This window comes from Phyllobates terribilis, unplaced genomic scaffold, assembly GCF_046119375.1.
Source record: "Phyllobates terribilis strain yellow unplaced genomic scaffold, ASM4611937v1 Scaffold_7__3_contigs__length_470593459, whole genome shotgun sequence".
NCBI classification, from domain to species: domain Eukaryota; kingdom Metazoa; phylum Chordata; class Amphibia; order Anura; family Dendrobatidae; genus Phyllobates; species Phyllobates terribilis.
In genome coordinates this window covers 263,968,703-263,990,847 of record NW_027362767.1, presented here as the reverse complement: position 1 = coordinate 263,990,847, position 22,145 = coordinate 263,968,703, and the positions used below count along the sequence as shown (strand labels likewise).

The 22,145-nt window shown below is 48.0% G+C and overlaps 1 protein-coding gene across 1 annotated transcript in view; it reads left to right on the top strand.

The window, feature by feature from the left end:
- The first annotated feature begins 687 nt into the window (after positions 1-687).
- The window catches only part of CCDC180 (coiled-coil domain containing 180), a 44,150-nt gene continuing 22,692 nt past the window's right edge, over positions 688-22,145 (top strand). Inside the window, exons 1-18 of the mRNA XM_073640601.1 lie at positions 688-837; positions 7,960-8,077; positions 8,150-8,340; positions 11,706-11,788; positions 12,479-12,588; positions 12,673-12,801; positions 13,144-13,254; positions 13,538-13,633; positions 16,206-16,369; positions 16,450-16,569; positions 16,649-16,728; positions 16,936-17,024; positions 17,381-17,503; positions 17,596-17,769; positions 17,903-18,018; positions 18,552-18,678; positions 18,819-19,175; positions 19,429-19,652. Coding sequence (XP_073496702.1) covers positions 8,009-8,077; positions 8,150-8,340; positions 11,706-11,788; positions 12,479-12,588; positions 12,673-12,801; positions 13,144-13,254; positions 13,538-13,633; positions 16,206-16,369; positions 16,450-16,569; positions 16,649-16,728; positions 16,936-17,024; positions 17,381-17,503; positions 17,596-17,769; positions 17,903-18,018; positions 18,552-18,678; positions 18,819-19,175; positions 19,429-19,652 — 2,363 coding nt within the window. The 5' untranslated portion in view covers positions 688-837; positions 7,960-8,008. The remainder of the gene's footprint in view (positions 838-7,959; positions 8,078-8,149; positions 8,341-11,705; positions 11,789-12,478; positions 12,589-12,672; positions 12,802-13,143; positions 13,255-13,537; positions 13,634-16,205; positions 16,370-16,449; positions 16,570-16,648; positions 16,729-16,935; positions 17,025-17,380; positions 17,504-17,595; positions 17,770-17,902; positions 18,019-18,551; positions 18,679-18,818; positions 19,176-19,428; positions 19,653-22,145) is intronic.

Sequence of the window (22,145 nt, the reverse complement as noted above, 5' to 3'; positions counted from 1 at the left end):
AGGTGAGGTGAAGCCTTTGAGGGGTGGGGCTTGTGTCAGGTGAGGTTAAGCCTGTGAGGGGTGGGGCTTGTGACAGGTGAGGGGTGGGGCTTGTGACAGGTGAGATGGGGCCTGTGAGGGACAGGGCTTGTGACATGTGAGGAACAGGGCTTGTCACATGTGAGGGACAGGGCCTGTGACAGGTGAGGGGCGGGGTCTGGGACAGGAGCGAATCTTTTATTAATTTATTTTTAATCTCTTCCAGCAAATTCTGGGCAAATTAAATCCTGAAAATTTCTAACTCTGTCAACTGGCAAAATTTTCTGACTTTTTTGCATCTTCTTTCTGTCGGATCTTTTACTCAGGCACAATTACTGGTACAACTGTATCAACACAGCGAGGCGGTTACGTGGGTAAAACGCAAAACCAGTGCCAGTATGATTGCAGTACATATTGCTGCTCAGATTGACGTTATATTTCGGTGAACACTGTTTGGCAGCGTTATTAAGGTTTGCACTATGGCAGCACATGCGCACTACTGCTGCTGTTCACATGATCAGGCGATTCCAGCCAGAACACAACTGCAGTGCTTCAGTATCAATAGATGTGACTGACTGCAGTGATGGACGTCTCCATACTGTTAGCGGCAGATGCAAGTCTCTGAGTGGCCACAAGAGGACGCCCGATTACACATCTGACTTCCATATACGTAATGCTAAAAAGCCCCGCCCCTATATGTAAATGACTGGAGTTCTCGCACTTCCCGCGATAGCGCCTTGTCGTTGTCATGGTGACCCCACGCTTCTGTGTACTCGAGTGTTGCGAGGGTCAGTGACAGGAGGAGCTTTCGGGGCTCAGGTGAGGACTGTGCGGGGACGGATGGATAACGTGTAAGGGCAGGAGCGCGGCCCCAGGAGTGACCGCTCAGGGCACCGGCCACATTTAAAGGCACAGGACGTCATTATATCGTTCTCATTGTCAGTGATAGAGACAGAAACTGCAGGCATTCGCAGGGCAGAGCCATAACTGCACGGGACGGGGCCATGATTGTAGGGGAACCCTGGACGGAGCCATAGCTGACCTAGAGAAGCACGCTGGGCAGAACCATAACTGTACGAGTGCACTGGGCGGAGCCATAACTGTATGAGGGCACTGGGCGGAGCCATAACTGTACGAGTGCACTGGGCGGAGCCATAACTGTATGAGGGCACTGGGCGGAGCCATAACTGTACGAGTGCACTGGGCGGAGCCATAACTGTACAAGTGCACTGGGCGGAGCCATAACTGTACAAGTGCACTGGGCGGAGCCATAACTGTACAAGTTCACTGGGCAGAACCATAACTGTATGAGTGCACTGGGTAGAACCATAGCTGTACGAGTGCACTGGGCAGAGCCATAACTGTACGAGTGCACTGGGCGGAGCCATAACTGTACGAGTGCACTGGGCAGAGCCATAACTGTACGAGTGCACTGGGCAGAGCCATAACTGTACGAGTGCACTGGGCGGAGCCATAACTGTACGAGTGCACTGGGTAGAACCATAGCTGTACGAGTGCACTGGGCAGAGCCATAACTGTACGAGTGCACTGGGCGGAGCCATAACTGTACGAGTGCACTGGGCAGAGCCATAACTGTACGAGTGCACTGGGCAGAGCCATAACTGTACAAGTGCACTGGGTAGAACCATAGCTGTACGAGTGCACTGGGCAGAGCCATAACTGTACGAGTGCACTGGGCGGAGCCATAACTGTACAAGTGCACTGGGCAGAACCATAACTGTATGAGTGCACTGGGTAGAACCATAGCTGTATGAGTGCACTGGGCAGAGCCATAACTGTACGAGTGCACTGGGTAGAACCATAGCTGTACGAGTGCACTGGGCAGAGCCATAACTGTACGAGTGCACTGGGTAGAACCATAGCTGTACGAGTGCACTGGGCACAGCCATAACTGTACGAGTGCACTGGGCGGAGCCGTAACTGTATGAGTGCACTGGGCGGAGCCATAACTGTATGAGGGCACTGGGCGGAGCCATAACTGTACGAGTGCACTGGGCGGAGCCATAACTGTACAAGTGCACTGGGCGGAACCATAACTGTACGAGTGCACTGGGCAGAGCCATAACTGTACAAGTGCACTGGGTAGAACCATAGCTGTACAAGTGCACTGGGTAGAACCATAGCTGTACAAGTGCACTGGGTAGAACCATAGCTGTACGAGTGCACTGGGCGGAGCCATAACTGTACGAGTGCACTGGGCAGAGCCATAACTGTACGAGTGCACTGGGTAGAACCATAGCTGTACGAGTGCACTGGGCAGAGCCATAACTGTACAAGTGCACTGGGCAGAACCATAGCTGTACGAGTGCACTGGACGGAGCCATAACGGTATGAGTGCACTGGGCGGGCCATATCTGTAGGAATGCACTGGGTGGAGCCATAATTGTAGAAGTGTACTGGACGGAGCCATAATTGTAGGAGTGCACTGGCGGAGCCATAATTGTAGAAGTGCACTTGGAGTCATAATTGAAATGCACTAGGCAGAGCCATAATGGTAGAAGTGCACTGGGCGGAGCCATAACTGTACAAGTGCACTGGGCAGAGCCATAACTACGAGTGCACTGGGCAGAGCCATAACTGTACGAGTGCACTGGGCAGAACCATAGCTGTACGAGTGCACTGGGCGGAGCCATAGCTGTACGAGTGCACTGGGCGGAGCCATAACTGTACGAGTGCACTGGGCGGAGCCATAACTGTACGAGTGCACTGGGTAGAACCATAGCTGTACGAGTGCACTGGGCGGAACCATAGCTGTACGAGTGCACTGGGCGGAACCATAACTGTACGAGTGCACTGGGCGGAGCCATAACTGTACGAGTGCACTGGGTAGAACCATAGCTGTACGAGTGCACTGGGCGGAGCCATAACTGTACGAGTGCACTGGGCAGAGCCATAACTGTACGAGTGCACTGGGTAGAACCATAGCTGTACGAGTGCACTGGGCAGAACCATAACTGTACGAGTGCACTGGGCAGAGCCATAACTGTACGAGTGCACTGGGCAGAGCCATAACTGTACGAGTGCACTGGGCGGAGCCATAACTGTACGAGTGCACTGGGTAGAACCATAGCTGTACGAGTGCACTGGGCAGAGCCATAACTGTACGAGTGCACTGGGCGGAGCCATAACTGTACGAGTGCACTGGGCAGAGCCATAACTGTACGAGTGCACTGGGCAGAGCCATAACTGTACAAGTGCACTGGGTAGAACCATAGCTGTACGAGTGCACTGGGCAGAGCCATAACTGTACGAGTGCACTGGGCGGAGCCATAACTGTACAAGTGCACTGGGCAGAACCATAACTGTATGAGTGCACTGGGTAGAACCATAGCTGTATGAGTGCACTGGGCAGAGCCATAACTGTACGAGTGCACTGGGCAGAACCATAGCTGTACGAGTGCACTGGGCAGAGCCATAACTGTACGAGTGCACTGGGTAGAACCATAGCTGTACGAGTGCACTGGGCAGAGCCATAACTGTACGAGTGCACTGGGCGGAGCCGTAACTGTATGAGTGCACTGGGCGGAGCCATAACTGTATGAGGGCACTGGGCGGAGCCATAACTGTACGAGTGCACTGGGCGGAGCCATAACTGTACAAGTGCACTGGGCGGAACCATAACTGTACTTGTGCACTGGGCAGAGCCATAACTGTACAAGTGCACTGGGTAGAACCATAGCTGTACAAGTGCACTGGGTAGAACCATAGCTGTACAAGTGCACTGGGTAGAACCATAGCTGTACGAGTGCACTGGGCGGAGCCATAACTGTACGAGTGCACTGGGCAGAGCCATAACTGTACGAGTGCACTGGGTAGAACCATAGCTGTACGAGTGCACTGGGCAGAGCCATAACTGTACAAGTGCACTGGGCAGAACCATAGCTGTTCGAGTGCACTGGACGGAGCCATAACGGTATGAGTGCACTGGGCGGGCCATATCTGTAGGAATGCACTGGGTGGAGCCATAATTGTAGAAGTGTACTGGACGGAGCCATAATTGTAGGAGTGCACTGGCGGAGCCATAATTGTAGAAGTGCACTTGGAGTCATAATTGAAATGCACTAGGCAGAGCCATAATGGTAGAAGTGCACTGGGCGGAGCCATAACTGTACAAGTGCACTGGGCAGAGCCATAACTGTACAAGTGCACTGGGCAGAGCCATAACTACGAGTGCACTGGGCAGAGCCATAACTGTACGAGTGCACTGGGCAGAACCATAGCTGTACGAGTGCACTGGGCGGAGCCATAGCTGTACGAGTGCACTGGGCGGAGCCATAACTGTACGAGTGCACTGGGCAGAGCCATAACTGTACGAGTGCACTGGGTAGAACCATAGCTGTACGAGTGCACTGGGCGGAACCATAGCTGTACGAGTGCACTGGGCGGAACCATAACTGTACGAGTGCACTGGGCGGAGCCATAACTGTACGAGTGCACTGGGTAGAACCATAGCTGTACGAGTGCACTGGGCGGAGCCATAACTGTACGAGTGCACTGGGCAGAGCCATAACTGTGCGAGTGCACTGGGTAGAACCATAGCTGTACGAGTGCACTGGGCAGAACCATAACTGTACGAGTGCACTGGGCGGAGCCATAACTGTACGAGTGCACTGGGCAACCATAACTGTACGAGTGCACTGGGCGGAGCCATAACTGTACGAGTGCACTGGGCGGAGCCATAACTGTACGACTGCACTGGGCGGAGCCATAACTGTACGAGTGCACTGGGTAGAACCATAGCTGTACGAGTGCACTGGGCGGAGCCATAACTGTACGAGTGCACTGGGCAGAGCCATAACTGTACAAGTGCACTGGGTAGAACCATAGCTGTACGAGTGCACTGGGCGGAGTCATAACTGTACGAGTGCACTGGGCAGAGCCATAACTGTACAAGTGCACTGGGTAGAACCATAGCTGTACGAGTGCACTGGGCAGAGCCATAACTGTACAAGTGCACTGGGTAGAACCATAGCTGTACGAGTGCACTGGGCAGAGCCATAACTGTATGAGGGCACTGGGCGGAGCCGTAACTGTATGAGTGCACTGGGCAGAGCCATAACTGTATGAGTGCACTGGGCGGAGCCATAACTGTATGAGGGCACTGGGCGGAGCCATAACTGTATGAGTGCACTGGGCGGAGCCATAACTGTACAAGTGCACTGGGCGGAACCATAACTGTACGAGTGCACTGGGCAGAGCCATAACTGTACAAGTGCACTGGGTAGAACCATAGCTGTACGAGTGCACTGGGCGGAGCCATAACTGTACGAGTGCACTGGGTAGAACCATAGCTGTACGAGTGCACTGGGTGGAGCCATAACTGTACGAGTGCACTGGGCAGAGCCATAACTGTACAAGTGCACTGGGTAGAACCACAGCTGTACGAGTGCACTGGGCGGAGCCATAACTGTACGAGTGCACTGGGCAGAGCCATAACTGTACGAGTGCACTGGGTAGAACCATAGCTGTATGAGTGCACTGGGCGGAGCCATAACTGTACGAGTGCACTGGGCAGAGCCATAACTGTACGAGGGCACTGGGTAGAACCATAGCTGAACGAGTGCACTGGGCGGAGCCATAACTGTACGAGTGCACTGGGCAGAGCCATAACTGTACGAGTGCACTGGGCAGAGCCATAACTGTACGAGTGCACTGGACGGAGCCATAACGGTATGAGTGCACTGGGCGGGCCATATCTGTAGGAATGCACTGGGTGGAGCCATAATTGTAGAAGTGCACTGGACGGAGCCATAATTGTAGGAGTGCACTGGCGGAGCCATAATTGTAGAAGTGCACTTGGCGGAGTCATAATTGAAGTGCACTGGGTAGAGCCATAATGGTAGAAGTGCACTGGGCGGAGCCATAATTGTACAAGTGTAGTAGGCAGAGTCATAATTGTAGGAGCGCACTGGCCAGATACATAACTGTATAAGTGCACTGGGCGGAGCAATAATTGTAGGAGTGCACTGGCCAGATCCATAACTGTATAACTGCACTGGGCGGAGCCATAATTACAATTGCACTGGGAGGAGCAATAATTGTAGGAGTGCACTGGATGGAGCCATAACTGTAGGTGCGTACTTTGCAGAGCCATAACTGTGCAAGTGTATTAGGCGGAGCCATAACTCTAGGAGCGCACTGGGTGGAGCCATACCTGTACGAGTGTAGCGGGCGGAGCCGTATCTGCAGGATTGTACTGGGCGGAGCCATAACTGTACACGTTCACGGGGCAGAGCCATAATTGTAGGAGCGCACTTTACTGAGCCATATCTGTAGGAGCGCACTGGTCAAAGCCATACTGTGACCTGTAGGAGTGCACTGGGCTTAGTCATACCTGTATCAATGCCCTGGGCAGAGCCATATCTGTATCAGTGCACTGGACGGAGCCATATCTGTAGTAGCGCACTGGGCGGAGCAATACTGTGACCTGCAGCAGCGCACTGGGCGGAGCCATACTGTGACCTGTAGGAGCGCACTGGGCCGAGCTATATAGTGACCTGTAGGAGCGCACTGGGCAGAGCCATACTGTGACCTGTAGGAGCGCACTTGGCGGAGCCATACTGTGACTTGTAGGAGTGTATTTGGCGGAGCCATATCTGTAGGAGCGCACTGGGTGGAGCCATGCTGTGACCTGTAGGAGCGCACTGGGCGGAGCTATACTGTGACCTGTAGGGGCGCACTGGGCGGAGCCATGCTGTGACCTGTAGGAGCGCACTGGGCGGAGCTATACTGTGACCTGTAGGAGCGCACTGGGCGGAGCCATACTGTGACCTGTAGGAGCGCACTGGGTGGAGGCATACTGTGACCTGTAGGAGCGAACTGGGCGGAGTCATACCTGTATCAATGCCCTGGGCAGAACCATATCTGTATCAGTGCACTGGGCGGAGCCATACTGTGACCTGTAGGAGTGCACTGGGCGGAGCCATATCTGTAGGAGCGCTCTGGGCGGAGCCATACTATGACCTGTAGGAGCGCACTGGACAGAGCCATATCTGTAGTAGCGCACTGGGCGGAGCCATACTGTGACCTGTAGCAGCGCACTGGGCGGAGCCATACTGTGACCTGTAGGAGCGCACTGGGCGGAGCCATACTGTGACTTGTAGGAGCGCATTTGGCGGAGCCATATCTGTAGGAGTGCACTGGGCGGAGCCATACTGTGACCTGTAGGAGCGCACTGGGCGGAGCCATACTGTGACCTGTAGGAGCGCACTTGGCGGAGCCATACTGTGACCTGTAGGAGCGCACTGGGCGAAACCATACTGTGCCCTGTAGGAGCGCACTGGGCGGAGCTATACAGTGACCTGTAGGAGCGCACTGGGCGGAGCTATACTGTGACCTGTAGGAGCGCACTGGGCAGAGCCATACTGTCACCTGTAGGAGCGCACTGGGTGGAGCCATATCTGTAGTAGTGCACTGGTTGAACCCATACTGTGACCTGTAGCAGCACACTGGGCGGAGCCATACTGTGACCTGTAGGAGCGCACTTGGCGGAGCTATACTGTGACCTGTAGGAGCGCACTGGGCAGAGCCATACTGTCACCTGTAGGAGCGCACTGGGTGGAGCCATATCTGTAGGAGTGCACTAGGCGAACCCATACTGTGACCTGTAGGAGCGCACTGGGCGGAGCCATACTGTGACCTGTAGCAGCGCACTTGGCGGAGCCATACTGTGACCTGTAGCAGCGCACTGGGCGGAGCCATATCTGTAGGAGTGCACTGGGCAAACCCATACTGTTACCTGTAGGAGCGCACAGGATGGAGCCATACTGTGACCTGTAGGAGCGCACTGGGCGGAGTGCATGGGGAGGCACGGCGTCTAGCCATGCTTTGTGTCTTCATGAACTCCCTGGAGACAGTTTCATTATAACAGGGCTGATAGCACTCGGGGTCCTGGGAACGTCACTGTCTGTATATTTTTAGATGGCGGAGGAGCACGCAGCGCCCCCTCTGGTGCACGTGAGCTGATGCTATGGCTCTTGTCGGAGAAGTCCATGTTGTTCCCAGCGGTAAAGTCTACAGACAGATCTTTGATGCGGAGGTACGGGGACGTCACAGCGGCCATCGGCAGTGTAGGTGGAATTGCTTGCTCAGGCTTCTCCTGCTGTTATAGGTGCAGCTCGTCCGATCCCTCGGAGAGGCACGAACTCGAGGGGCACTGCATGGAGGACGGTTTGATAGCGGGAAAATTCCTCTTATCAGGGATGAGGACACCCGCTCTGCAGGGCTGTTATCTGCTCGCCAGCGTCGCTGGGTGGACAGCATGCCATATGACGGCTTCACGGAGAACCCCGCTGTACACAGGTGAGTCTATAGTACGGTATTATCTGTATACCGGTGAGTCTATAGTTCGGTATTATCTGTATACCAGTGAGTCTATAGTACGGTATTATCTGTATACAGGTGAGTCTATAGTACGGTATTATCTGTATACGGGTGAGTCTATAGTACGGTATTATCTGTATACGGGTGAGTCTATAGTACGGTATTATCTGTATACCGGTGAGTCTATAGTACGGTATTATCTGTATACGGGTGAGTCTATAGTACAGTATTATCTGTATATGAGTGAATGTATAGGGCAGTATTATCTGTATACCGGTGAGTCTATAGTACGTTATTATCTGTATACAGCTGAATCTATAGTACGGTATTATCTGTATATGGGTGAGTCTATAGTACGTTATTATCTGTATACAGGTGAGTCTATAGTACGGTATTATCTGTATAGAGGTGAGTCTATAGTACGCTATTATCTGTATAGAGGTGAGTCTATAGTACGGTATTATCTGTATAGAGGTGAGTCTATAGTACGTTATTATCTGTATACAAGGGAGTCTATGGAACGTTATTATCTGTATACAGGTGAGTCTATGGAATGTTATTAACTGTATACAGGTGAGTGTATAGGGGGGTAATATATGTATACAGGTGAGTCTATGGTGCGGTATTGTCAGTATACAAGTGAGTGTATAGGGCAGTATTATCTGTATACAGGTGAGTATATTATGTGGTATTATCAGTATACAGGTGAGTATATGATGCGGTATTATCAGTATACAGGTGAGTGTATAGGGCGGTATTATCTGTATACAGGTGAGTCTATGATGTGGTATTATCAGTATACAGGTAAGTGTATAGGGCAATATTATCTGTATACAGGTGAGTGTATAAAAGGGTATTATCTGTATATAGGTGAGTGTATAAGGGGATATTATGTGTATACAGGTGAGTCTATGGTGCGGTATTATCAGTATACAGGAGAGGGTATAGGGCGGTATTATCTGTATACAGGTGAGTCTATAGAACAGTATTATCTGTATACCGGTGAGTCTATAGTACGGTATTATTTGTATACAGGTGAGTCTATATTACGGTATTATCTGTATACAGGTGAGTCTATAGCACGGTATTATCTGTATACGGGTGAGTCTATAGTACGGTATTATCTGTTTATGAGTGAGTCTATAGTACGGTATTATCTGTATATGGGTGAGTCTATAGTACGGTATTATCTGTATATGGGTGAGTCTATAGCACGGTATTATCTGTATACGGGTGAGTCTATAGTACGGTATTATCTGTTTATGAGTGAGTCTATAGTACGGTATTATCTGTATATGAGTGAGTCTATAATACGGTATTATCTGTATATGGGTGAGTCTATAGTACGGTATTATCTGTATATGGGTGAATGTACGGGCAGTATTATCTGTATACCGGTGAGTCTATAGTACTCTATTATCTGTATACAGGTGAGTCTATAGTACGGTATTATGTGTATACAGGTGAGTCTATAGTACGGTATTATCTGTATAGAGGTGAATCTATAGTACGGTATTATCTGTATACAGGGGAGTCTATGGAACGTTATTATCTGTATACAGGTGAGTCTATGGAATGTTATTATCTGTATACAGGTGAGTGTATAGGGCGGTATTATCTGTATACAGATGAATGTATAAGAGGGTATTATCTGTATACAGGTGAGTGTATAGGGGGGTAATATATGTGTACAGGTGAGTCTATGGTGCGGTATTGTCAGTATACAAGTAAGTGTATAGGGCAGTATTATCTGTATACAGGTGAGTATATGATGTGGTATTATCAGTATACAGGTGAGTATATGATGCGGTATTATCAGTATACAGGTGAATGTATAGGGCCTTATTATCTGTATACAGGTGAGTCTATGATGTGGTATTATCAGTATACAGGTAAGTGTATAGGGCAATATTATCTGTATACAGGTGAGTGTATAAAAGGGTATTATCTGTATATAGTGTATAAGGGGGTATTATGTGTATACAGGTGAGGGTATAGGGCGGTATTATCTGTATACAGGTGAGTCTATGATGTGGTATTATCTGTATACAGGTGAGTGTATAGGGTGGTATTATCAGTATACAAGTGAGTTTATAGGGCGGTATTATCAGTATACAGGTGAGTGTATGGAGTGGTATTATTAGTCTACAGGTGAGTGTATAGGGCGGTATTATATGTATACAGGTGAGTGTGTAGGGCGGTATTATCAGTATACAGGTGAATGTATAGGGCGGTATTATCTGTACAGGTGAGTGTAAAGGGCGGTATTATCTGTATACACGTGAGTCTGTGGTACGGTATTATCAGTATACAGGTGAGTGTATGGGGCGTATTATCTGTATACAGGTGAGTATGGTATGGTATGGTATTATCAGTCTACAGGCAAGTGTATAGGGTGGTATTACCTGTATACAGGTGTGTCTATGATGCGGTATTATCAGTATACAGGTGAGTTTATAGGGTGGTATTATCAGTATACAGGAGAGGGTATACGGCGGTATTATCAGTATACAGGTAAGTGTATAGGTCGGTATTATCAGTATACAGGTGAGTGTATAGGACGGTATTATCAGTATACAGATGTGTCTATGATGCGATATTATCAGTATACAGGTGAGTGTAAAGGGTGGTATTATCTGTATACAGTGTGTCTATGGTACGGCATTATCAGTATACAGGTGAGTGTATGGGGGGTATTATCTGTATACAGGTGAGTATGGTATGGTATTATCAGTCTACAGGTAAGTGCATAATGTATAGGGCAGTATTATCTGTTTACAGGTGAGAGTATAGGATGGTATTATCTGCATACAGGTGTGTTTATGGTACGGCATTATCAGTATACAGGTGAGTGTATGGGGGGTATTATCTGTATACAGGTGAGTATGCTATGGTATTATCAGTCTACAGGTAAGTGTATAGGGTGGTATTATCTGTATACAGGTGAGGGTATAGGATGGTATTATCTGTATACAGGTGTGTCTGGTACGGCATTATCAGAATACAGGTGAGTGTATGGGGGTATTATCTGTATACAGGTGAGTATGGTATGGTATTTTCAGTCTGCAGGTAAGTGTATAGTGTATAGGGCGGTATTATCTGTATACAGGTAAGTGTATAGGGCGGTATTATCTGTATACAGGTGAGGATATAGGATGGTATTATCTGTATACAGGTGAGTATGGTATGGTATTATCAGTCTACAGGTAAGTGTATAGTGTATAGGGCGGTATTATCTGTATACAGGTGAGGGTATAGGATGGTATTATCTGTATATAGGTGTGTGTCTGGTGCAGTATTATTACATTTTCAGACTTTTCTCCCAGCTGTAATCTTCCTTTCAGGGTCGGAGCGGCTCTTAGGAAAATTCAGGAAAGCGAAGATTTGTTTGCAGCCAGAGAAGTTCGAGGCCTGTGTGACGTCATTGGTAATCTGCGCTGTTTTCTGGGTTTATAGACCAGTCAGGCAGGTTTATATAATGCTGGGTCGGGGGGGTTGGATACTTTCACATGTAGCGGTTGTAGTGATACTGCAGAATGACGCTCCCCTCCTGCGCCAAAAAAAGGCACAGCCGCAGCTCGACAACCCAGCCTAAGAGGAACATTTTTGTTTTTTTATGTTTTACTTTTTAAAAAAAAAAATTCTGGACATTTTTTGTTTAAAGGGATTGTCTGGGGCTGGGTTATTCCTGAACTGTCCTAAGGATAGACATCAGTATCAGGTTGGTGGAGGTCCAGCAGCTCCGCTACTCAAGGGAATAGGAGCTGAACGAACACTGCCTGGTGCCCGGAGCTGTGCTCCTCCACGGCGGACACCCAGCCACCTCCGGAGCAGAAAACTACTGACTGGTGGGGGTCTCGGGTGTTGGATCTGGTATTGCACTTTTTTTTCCACATCTTGCTTGTATTGGCCAGATGATTCAGTGACAAAACAATCCCCTATCACTGCCTTATTATACAGCCGGGATAGGAGATATTTCTGATCCTGGACGACATGACGCTATCCCCTAACTAGAAGGCTCTGTAAATGTACTGCAAGAGGTTAAACAAACTTTTATGGCAGCATTTTTAACTCTTCTGCTGAAGTCAGACATGTGATACATTATCGTGTACTTCAGTTCCTGAGAAGACGGACAGTGGACTCCTGCAGCGGATCACCGCCGCTAGACAAGAGCGGCACGCCGCCGCCGTGTCTTCCCTACAGAAGGAGTTGGCGGAGATCAGCAAGGTGTGGAGGAGGATCAGGCCAGTGCTCGCTATGCCAGAGACGCTTTCGTGTTTCCATCATCTTTTATTTTTTTTTCGTTATCAGGAAATGGAGATCTTAGTTATGGAGGCCGGAAAGAGTCTCCAGGAAAAGATCAGCGAGTCCAATATGAAGACTGACTTATTGTTCCAGAAGTCTGAGAACAGGACGGACAACGCCAGCGTCACCATGAGCGTAAGTGTCTGCACGAAGGACTGACTAGTGTGAAATGACTTTAATGACAGGGATAAATTGGACAACTAGTCTTGAGCACCTTGGCTTGCTGTCAGTGAATGGGAACATCCTTGCTCCCATCCATAGACTGAAAGCCCATCCCGATCATCCCCACCCATGTACTTGCAAAGCTCGTCAGAGTGGATCTGGCTACAACCATGTTGGGCATGATCAGGTTGAGTTTTTCGGCCACTGGATATTGACAATTGCTGTTCCATTCACTGACAGAAAGCCGTGATATTGAAATGAAAAAAAATGGAAATGTTGAGAATTTTCACAGATTTTTTTTCTGTCTCCATATAGGCTCTGCATGATCTCTGGGGCCGGGTTATTGAGGAATCCAGGCACCGGAGGGATAACATAAGGGATACAGAGAAGATAATGTTGGAAGTGGAGCAGAAACGGACCAACCGGGTAGGTTCGGATAATCCTGGGAAAATACATGGAAGCGTCTGTCGCCATGAGCTCCTGGACGCCCAGCAGAGTCCTGAAGAGTTTCCCTTTAGCCTCTGCTGTGCTGTATGGCCATATAGTAGCGTAGGTGAGAGGCGCAGGCGTCGGGAGAGGAGATCCGCCATCCAGTGCACCTACCCGCCGGGCACCAGGCCACATGCACAGTGTTGGACGCACCTTGCTGCCTTCTTTCGGAGCGGTTTGTGCCCCGCTAATAATAATGTCCCACTTTTCTTCATTGCAGATTGCAGAAGTTTTGCGCAAGTTCACGACTCTCCTGACAGAGATTTGCTTTATCATGCCGCCTGATGTGCACAGATTTATCCATAAAGAAGCCATGGTGAGCCATGCTGAGGCTTCTTTAGTATTTTCTCTTTATTTATATATTTTTTTTCTTTCTCTTTCAAAATCCACAATTTTTTCTTATTTTTCCGTAGACGTAGGGTAAGCACCCATAGTTTTTATTTTATCTAAAAACTACCCCCTTTTTTCCCTGTTGAAAATAGCAAAATCTAAAAATAAGAAAATAATGAACATACTTGGTATCACCGCACATATCATTGTCTGAACTAATAAAATATTAAAATATTTAATGAATATATTGAACGTCAAACCATGTGTGTATATATATCCAAAAAAGGAGGCAGCACATCCAAAATAGTGAAAAAGTAAGGATTCCTTATTCACCGACACCAGCTACTTTTCAGCTCTGTGGAGCCTTTTCTGGAATATATAATATATACACTGCTCAAAAAAATAAAGGGAACACTTAAACAACAGAATATAACTCCAAGTGAGTCAAACTTCTGTGAAATCAAACTGTCCACTTAGGAAGCAACACTGATTGACAATCAATTTCACATGCTGTTGTGCAAATGGAATAGACAATAGATGGAAATTATTGGCAATTATCAAGACACCCTCAATAAAGGAGTGGTTCTGCAGGTGGGAACCACAGACCACATCTCGGTACCAATGCTTTCTGGCTGATGTTTTGGTCACTTTTGAATGTTGGTTGTGTTTTCACACTCGTAGTAGCATGAGACGGACTCTACAACCCACAGAAGTTGATCAGGTAGTGCAGCTCATCCAGGATGGCACATCAATGCGAGCTGTGGCAAGAAGGTTTTCTGTGTCTGACAGCGTAGTGTCCAGAGGCTGGAGGCGCTACCAGGAGACAGGCCAGTACACCAGGAGACGTGGAGGGGGCCGTAGGAGGCCAACAATCCAGTAGCAGGACCGCTACCTCCGCCTTTGTTCTAGGAGGAACAGGAGGAGCACTGCCAGAGCCCTGCAAAATGACCTCCAGCAGGCCACAAATGTGCATGTGTCTGCACAAACTGTTAGAAACCGACTCCATGAGGGTGGTATGAGGGCCCGACGTCCACTGATGGGGGTTGTGCTCACAGCCCAACACCGTGCAGGACGCTTGGCATCTGCCACAGAACACCAGGATTGGCAAAGTTGCCACTGGCGCCCTGTGCTCTTCACAGATGAAAGCAGGTTCACACTCAGCACATGTGACAGACGTGACAGAGTCTGGAGACGCCGTGGAGAGCGATCTGCTGCCTGCAACATCCTTCAGCATGACCGGTTGGCTGTGGGTCAGTAATGGTGTGGGGTGGCATTTCTTTGGAGGGCTGCACAGCCCTCCATGTGCTCTCCAGAGGTAGCCTGACTGCCATTAGGTACCGAGATGAGATCCTCAGACCCCTTGTCAGACCATATGCTGGTGCGGTTGGCCCTGGGTTCCTCCTAATGCAGGACAATGCCAGACCTCATGTGGCTGCAGTGTGTCAGCAGTTCCTGCAAGATGAAGGCATTGAAGCTATGGACTGGCCCGCCCGTTCCCCAGACCTGAATCCGATTGAGCACATCTGGGACCTCATATCTCGCTCCATCCACCAACGTCACGTTGCACCACAGACTGTCCAGGAGTTGGCGGATGCTTTAGTCCAGGTCTGGGAGGAGATCCCACAGGAGACCATCCGCAACCTCATCAGGAGCATGCCCAGGCGTTGTAGGGAGGTCATACAGGCACGTGGAGGCCACACACAATACTGAGCCTCATTTTGACTTGTTTTAAGGACATTACATCAAAGTTGGATCATCCTGTAGTGTGTTTTTCCACTTTAATTTTGGGGGTGACTCCAAATCCAGGCCTCCATTGGTTGGTACATTTGATTTCCATTGATGATTTTTGTGTGATTTTGTTGTCAGCACATTCAACTTTGTACAGAACAAAGTATTCAATGAGAATATTTCATTCATTCAGATCTAGGATGTGTTATTTGAGTGTTCCCTTTATTTTTTTGAGCAGTGTACATACATATAATATATAAATATACATACAATATGGATGGATATATAAATCAGTCTCCTTAGGGAACTTGATCGATCACCTGTACAGTATGCTGCACTACTGAAGTATTGCAGTGTATTGTACAATTGTCTATCTCCTGTTACGGCCATGGCTGCCATGACAGCGCCATCCACACCCCCGTGATCGCCGTGAGCCTGTTGCAAACATGCGTCGTACATGAATGACAGCTGACGGTAAAGGGTTACAGAGTTGGTTGTATATCGCTCACTCTTGCATCAGTAGGTGAGTGGTGCGGACACGTGCATAATCAGCAGATATGTGTAGACGTGATGTCTCCCCCTAATGCAGAAGTGGAGGGCTCAGGACAAACCCTAGGCCATGTGTTAATATTCCCTAAAGGAGTTATCCCATGAACACCCTGATCAGTGAGGCCTCCTTCCTGGCCTAATTTCCAGAGTTTGCAAAGATCTGTGCACCCTACATTTCTCTAATAATTAACAGGTCTGCTCGTTATATTTCAGATATACCTCAGTGATTACATTGCACATTTTAAATATGTGATTTACTGTCCCTATCCCCATACTCTTAGATGATTAATCAGGCCGTACTGGCCAACCACCGAGCGATTGCCAAGCTGTCCATTAATCTGATGGAAGCTGAACTGAAAAGAGAAGGTCTGCAGCGCCTCCAGTGGCAAGATCTGGTAAAGGCTTGGAAATGCCATAGAAAAGAAACAATTCTTCTGGACTTCAGGTGGATTTCGTGAATGCGCTGCATGAAAGAGACAGGTCATTTAGTCTGAATTTTGGGGTGTAACTTTATGTAATTCACAGGGAGTTTGCAAAGCGAGAAACGGATGAGATCCTGGGAAGAGTAGAAACAGAAGCGGATCTGCTGATGGATCTGTGTAAACCTCTCCATGTAGAGAGACGCCGGCTGCTGTGCTCAGTCAGGTACCAGATAACCAGAGAGGGGTCTGCAACCTAAACACATGGAATAGAAAAAAATCGAAGTATAATCTTATTTTTACAGCGATTTTGTCCCTCCGACTTGCACAAGCTCAGCATTGACTGCCTGGCACAAATCACTTCTGGAGCTGAACAAGCAGATAGGTGGGTGCATTGTATACATGTCCCAAATAATCAGGTTAGAGGGTTACCCCTATCTTTTATCCTCACGTCTATCCAGACTCGGCCCTGAACTTGTATTTAACGCAGCGTTTAATCCAATGTATTGTGTTCTCTCTCTTCTATAAATGTGATTACTGATGAATGTGTATGTGACCACACTGATCGGTGTTTAATGCTCGCCCATTGCAGACTGCACAAGTTCACGTTTTTTAGAAAAACTCCATAACCTCCAGGAGAATGTGATCCAACGATGTATGAGGGAGTCTGAGAGGATTGCGGTAAGCGTGGCGTGAGTTTAGTCCTGGTAAGCGGGTGCCATTGTGATTCTGAGAACACCCATTTATCACCTATCAACAAAACAGGTGATGAGTGTCTATGGATGTTGTAGCCCCATAAACGCAGCCTAGATAGGTGCCTGGCTCTGTCCTAAGACCCCCGTCTCTCACTTAAAGCACTGGTCAGAAGTGTTCAGTTCTGCCAGGAGCATACACACAGCGATGTACGGGCTCAATAGGAAGCGTATGGCTTTGTAGGCAGCTGTGGACAATGTTGTAGGCAGTCATTGACCACCACTTATATACCGAGGGCTCCAATATTTCAAAAACTTCTAAAATAGTTTTGTGTTTTGTTCCAGGCACAATTAATAGAAACGGACATTTGCGGCAACGAGGATGCAGAGGTGATTGTGACCACGGAGCGATCGCCATTTATCAGTCACTTCCAGGAGGAACGTGAGAAAAGACATCAGATATTCAGTGTAAGTGATCCGACATCTGCCTGTGTGACATCGGCTCTGCTGGATCCTGATCACTGATTATTTTATTTTTTTAACATTCATATAAATTTCAGGAATCCCTTGGAGCCATATCTGAGAAAATGGCTGCACATGTGAACAGGTTATACAAATTCGCCCATAAATCTGTTCACCTGTGGGAAGACTTGCAGATCGGACTCTCTCGACAGGAAGAGACCCTGCAGAAAGATGTAGACCACTGTCGTCAGATGCACAATGCAGAGAACCAGGTGTGGGCCCGTCCTGTATCACTGTCTGCTTGTCTCCTAGTATCTCCCTAGTTAGGCTTATTTCCTTAAAGAAAATGAATCTTGTAATAAACACGAATTACGGATCCATTTCAACTATTTGGCTTTTTTTAAGGCAAAAGAAGCTAATTTGGACATAATTCTGGACACCCTGCGACAGCAGAGCACCAAGGAACAGCTGCAAGTCTCTATGGGAAAGGCACAGGCTGCATTGCTGGATATACAGTCCGGGTAGGTGCCGTGCCTACTCTGTATATTGGGGGTCTACAAATTGCATGCAGAGACACACTGCTGCCATATGTAATGTTACTAAACCTAAGTCAGTGCCACTTCTGAAGAAGAAGCATCTGGCTGGAGATTCCTGCCGCAGAAAGCTGCTTCTTGTCTGTTATATGCAATGCAGCATCACATGGGGCTGTCCAGATAAATGGTCGTCCATGTGATGCATAATTGGCCCACGGCCGCTAAAGCAGGGTTTCCCAACTCCAGTCCTCAAGGCCCACCAACGGGTCATGTTTTCAGGATTTCCTTAGTATTGCTCATGTGATAATTCCATCACCTGCACAGGCAATAATTCCATCACCTGTGTAATACTAAGGAAATCCTGAAAACATGATCTGTTGGTGGACCTTGAGGACTGGAGTTGGGGAACACTGTGCTAAAGCAATCCCAATATTCATACAATTATACATTATTATGTCTGTGCACTTCTTGTGTGTATAGAATATGATTGCGGCTACATGTCACATTCCTTCCATGAACAGATACAAGAAATTTCATGAAGATCAGGTCCAGATTATTGAGTCCTACCCACGCCTGGTGCTAACTGAATCATTGGCGTACAGCACGGCTCTGAGCAAATTCTTTCATGTAAATGAAGTATATGGAAAGGTGAGGACGACTGTATATACAGGTCACACACTGCCGGGCCTGAGTCACATATTACCTGACTGTATATACAGGTCACATATTACCTGACTGTATATACGGGTGAAACATTAATTTGCTCTTAAAACATTTTTTTCACTGAGGACTTTCCCGCAAACCCAGAAGCATGTGAGGCTTTACCCGCCATGATCACAGACCCAATATCTAGCAGCCCTGCAGCGACTCCAGATGACAGCGATCCTACAGAAGAACCTATAGAGTCCTCACATCCTGCAGACACAGCCGACCACTCCCAAGATCACAGTTCAGAGGATGGGGGTGCTCATATTCTGCAGCCCCCTAGTACAGAGACCGCAGAAGACGGTGATGGGGGAAATACAAGTGCTGAACGAGTCGAGGACTTATCAAAGCTCCACCATGAAAATACCATGGCGGACACTCCGGGATTCGAGCCTCAGCTCCAGCGGGATACTGAGAGAACGTATGCTGCACAGAAGGAGGTCAGTAAATGTATCATCAGTGGGATCCGACGCAGAGGATCTCTACATTTCACCACCTGTTGTCACATCCAAAGCTGCCTCCTCGCTTGTCCTTATTGTCTGTGGTGGATAAAGGTGCAAAAAAAATATCAAAAGCTAAAATAAAGCTTTGTACATTCTGCATTTCTGGTCATTTAAAGGGTCATGTTATACTTGTGTCTTGAAATTATAAGGATTATCAGATGCTGAATATGTAATTCTTTCTGCTTTTCAGAATTTGTCATTAGCAGAACAAACTCCCGCCATAAGTGAGACATTCACAACCTCCAGACAAAATACCTATACGGTGCTAAGGAAGAAAGACATGAAACCGGGGTCATCGATGGGATATCTGCAGGGCAATGTGTTCTTCACCGAGGCCGTTACAGAGGACGAGAGCCCTTTAAATCTGGATTACGTTGTTTTACCAGATGAGACGATTGCTGACCTTAGAAGAAGGTGAGCGCCAAGTGTTTCTTATGTACCGGACCTTCTTTATTAGCAGGGTCTTTATCCCTTCACCCATGGGCAATTTTTCTGTTTTTTCATTTTTATTTTTTCCTCCTCTTCTTCCAAAAATCATAACTTTTTTTTATTTTTCCCTCAATACAGCTGTGTGATGTATGTTCGCTATATTGTCACGCACAGTGTGGAAATGACTAAGTGCAACACGAAGAGGGGAAGGAAGCCCAAACACTAGGGAAAGGAGGAGTGGAGACCCCTAGGCAGATCTAATAACACCCTGCCTACCCTACCACACCAATTGCCGAGCAGGAAACCTAAGCCCTGTATATTCCTAGAGCTAGGCCCTTGATAGGTAGGAGGGTGAGCTCTGGTCCTAACTAAAGACAACAAGGGAGACAAACAAAGGGGGAAAACTTAGCTTGAGCAGACACCAGAGAGATCACATCAAACGTCCTCCAAGGGCACCAGAGAGGAAGTTAGCCGACTGCTATAGCTCCAAGCCTTCACAAGGGAAAATGTGAATATCACTGGTGACTCCCTAAAGCAGATTGATAGTTTATAAACACCCAGACATGGATGTGTCAATCAGAGCAGGAGGGAGGTTGCCGCTGGGTCCATAAGTGAGAAGGATTAAGAAGGCGTCTGAAATGCCAAACGCAGTGATTATCTGCAGCCAGATGCAGAGCGACTGTCTGTTACATCTGACACACCCATGACATATATGGTAAAGCTGACATGACGATATGATTCTCCAGGTCAGTACAAGTGTGCAGATACCAGATTTATATAAGCTTTTTGTTTTGTTTTTTAAGTGGTGAAAAAAATGTGGTAATTTGTAAAAAAAAAATTTGCTTGTGTTGTCATTTTCCAAGACCAGTACCGTTTTCATTTTTCAGGATAGGGGGCTGTGTGAGGGCTTATTTTATTTCCTCACCCTTGACAGCACCTGAGAGAGTGAGATCTGCCCCTGTCACTGGACAGGAAGCCAAGAGCACAAAATAAAGGCAACTCCCACTCCTCCTTCAGTGTGGTTTCCTTTCCTTTGGATGTAGGAGGCTTGAGCACACGGCTGGAACAACCGTGAATCATAATACACCATAGTGTGTTCTATAGCAACCTGTAGTAAGAATGGCAGTGAGTACAGCGTGCACTTAAATGTTAACATCAGTTATGGATAATCTAGTGTCATGTGTCTGGGTTCGAACTCTTGCGCCTGTGCCTTGTGGTTGGCTTCTCTTTCCGCCGAGCCACAGCAGATACACCTTTTCTCCGGGTGTTTCGTTTCTGTTATTCCTTCAGTCTTTTTAGGGTAACAGTTGTTTTCATTTACTCATTTGTCTGTCCTATCACCTTTCGGGTGCGGCTTTATATACCTACCCCTTGCTGGTATTTCCTACTGGTGATACTCTCATTTAGATGTCCAGCCATACTAGTAGTTTATAGCCAGTCAATCAAGACAAGCTAGGGTTTATCTCTTTGCACTTTCTGTTCTGTGCTCTGCACCTATATTCTGTTTCTTTTTAGGAAGTAGGCTGCATATTTTCTAACAGTACGTACTTAGTCCTTTATTTTGTATTTCATGGTTTGTTTTACTCACTCTGTGATCTCTTTCTATTTCAGCCCACTATCCCTTCTGTAGGTAATTTGCACTCTGCTTTGCCCTCCGGTTCTTTAGGAGGAACGTGAAGGGCTTGACGTCTAGTCTGTGGTTAGGGCCATTTCAGCTCACACAGGAACCACTAGGGACTGCGGAGTCAGGATCTCTAGTCTGTGCAGGAACCGACAGGGTCAGTTGAAGTTTTTAGTGTGTTACCTATTTTCCAGAGGGAGTTGCTACACTATCATAACATCTAGATTTAATGCTTCAGTATCTACTGTTTTTTTTTATGTGGTGTCTGGCTTGGGCAATGGTTTCCATGGACCTTGCATGCCTTTTTTTTGCCTTGCAGCCTTGTGTGCCTCATTGGCCTTGCAGTCTTGCCTGCCTTGCAGCCAGCCTTGCCTGCCTCGTTGGCCTTGCAGCCTTGCCTGCCTCGTTGGCCTTGCCTGCCTCGTTGGCCTTGCCTGCCTTCTTGGCCTTTCAGCCTTCTCTGCCTCGTTGGCCTTGCGTGCCTAGTTGGCCTTGCGTTCCTCGTTGGCCTTGCGTGCCTAGTTGGCCTGGCGTGCCTCTTTGGCCTTTCGTGCCTCTTTGGCCTTTCGTGCCTCATTGGCCTTGCGTGCCTCATTTACCTTGCGTGCCTCATTGGCCTTGTTTGCCTCATTGGCCTTGTGTGCCTCTTTGGCCTTGCGTGCCTCGTTTGGCCTTGCATGCCTCGTTTGGCCTTGTAGCCTTACATGCCTTGTTGGCCTTGCAGCCTTACATGCCTCGTTGGCCTTTCAGCCTTGTGTTCCCCATTGGCCTTGCAGCCTTGTGTGTCCCATTGGCCTTGCAGCCTTGTGTGTCCCATTGGCCTTGCAGCCTTGTGTGCCCCATTGGCCTTGCAGCCT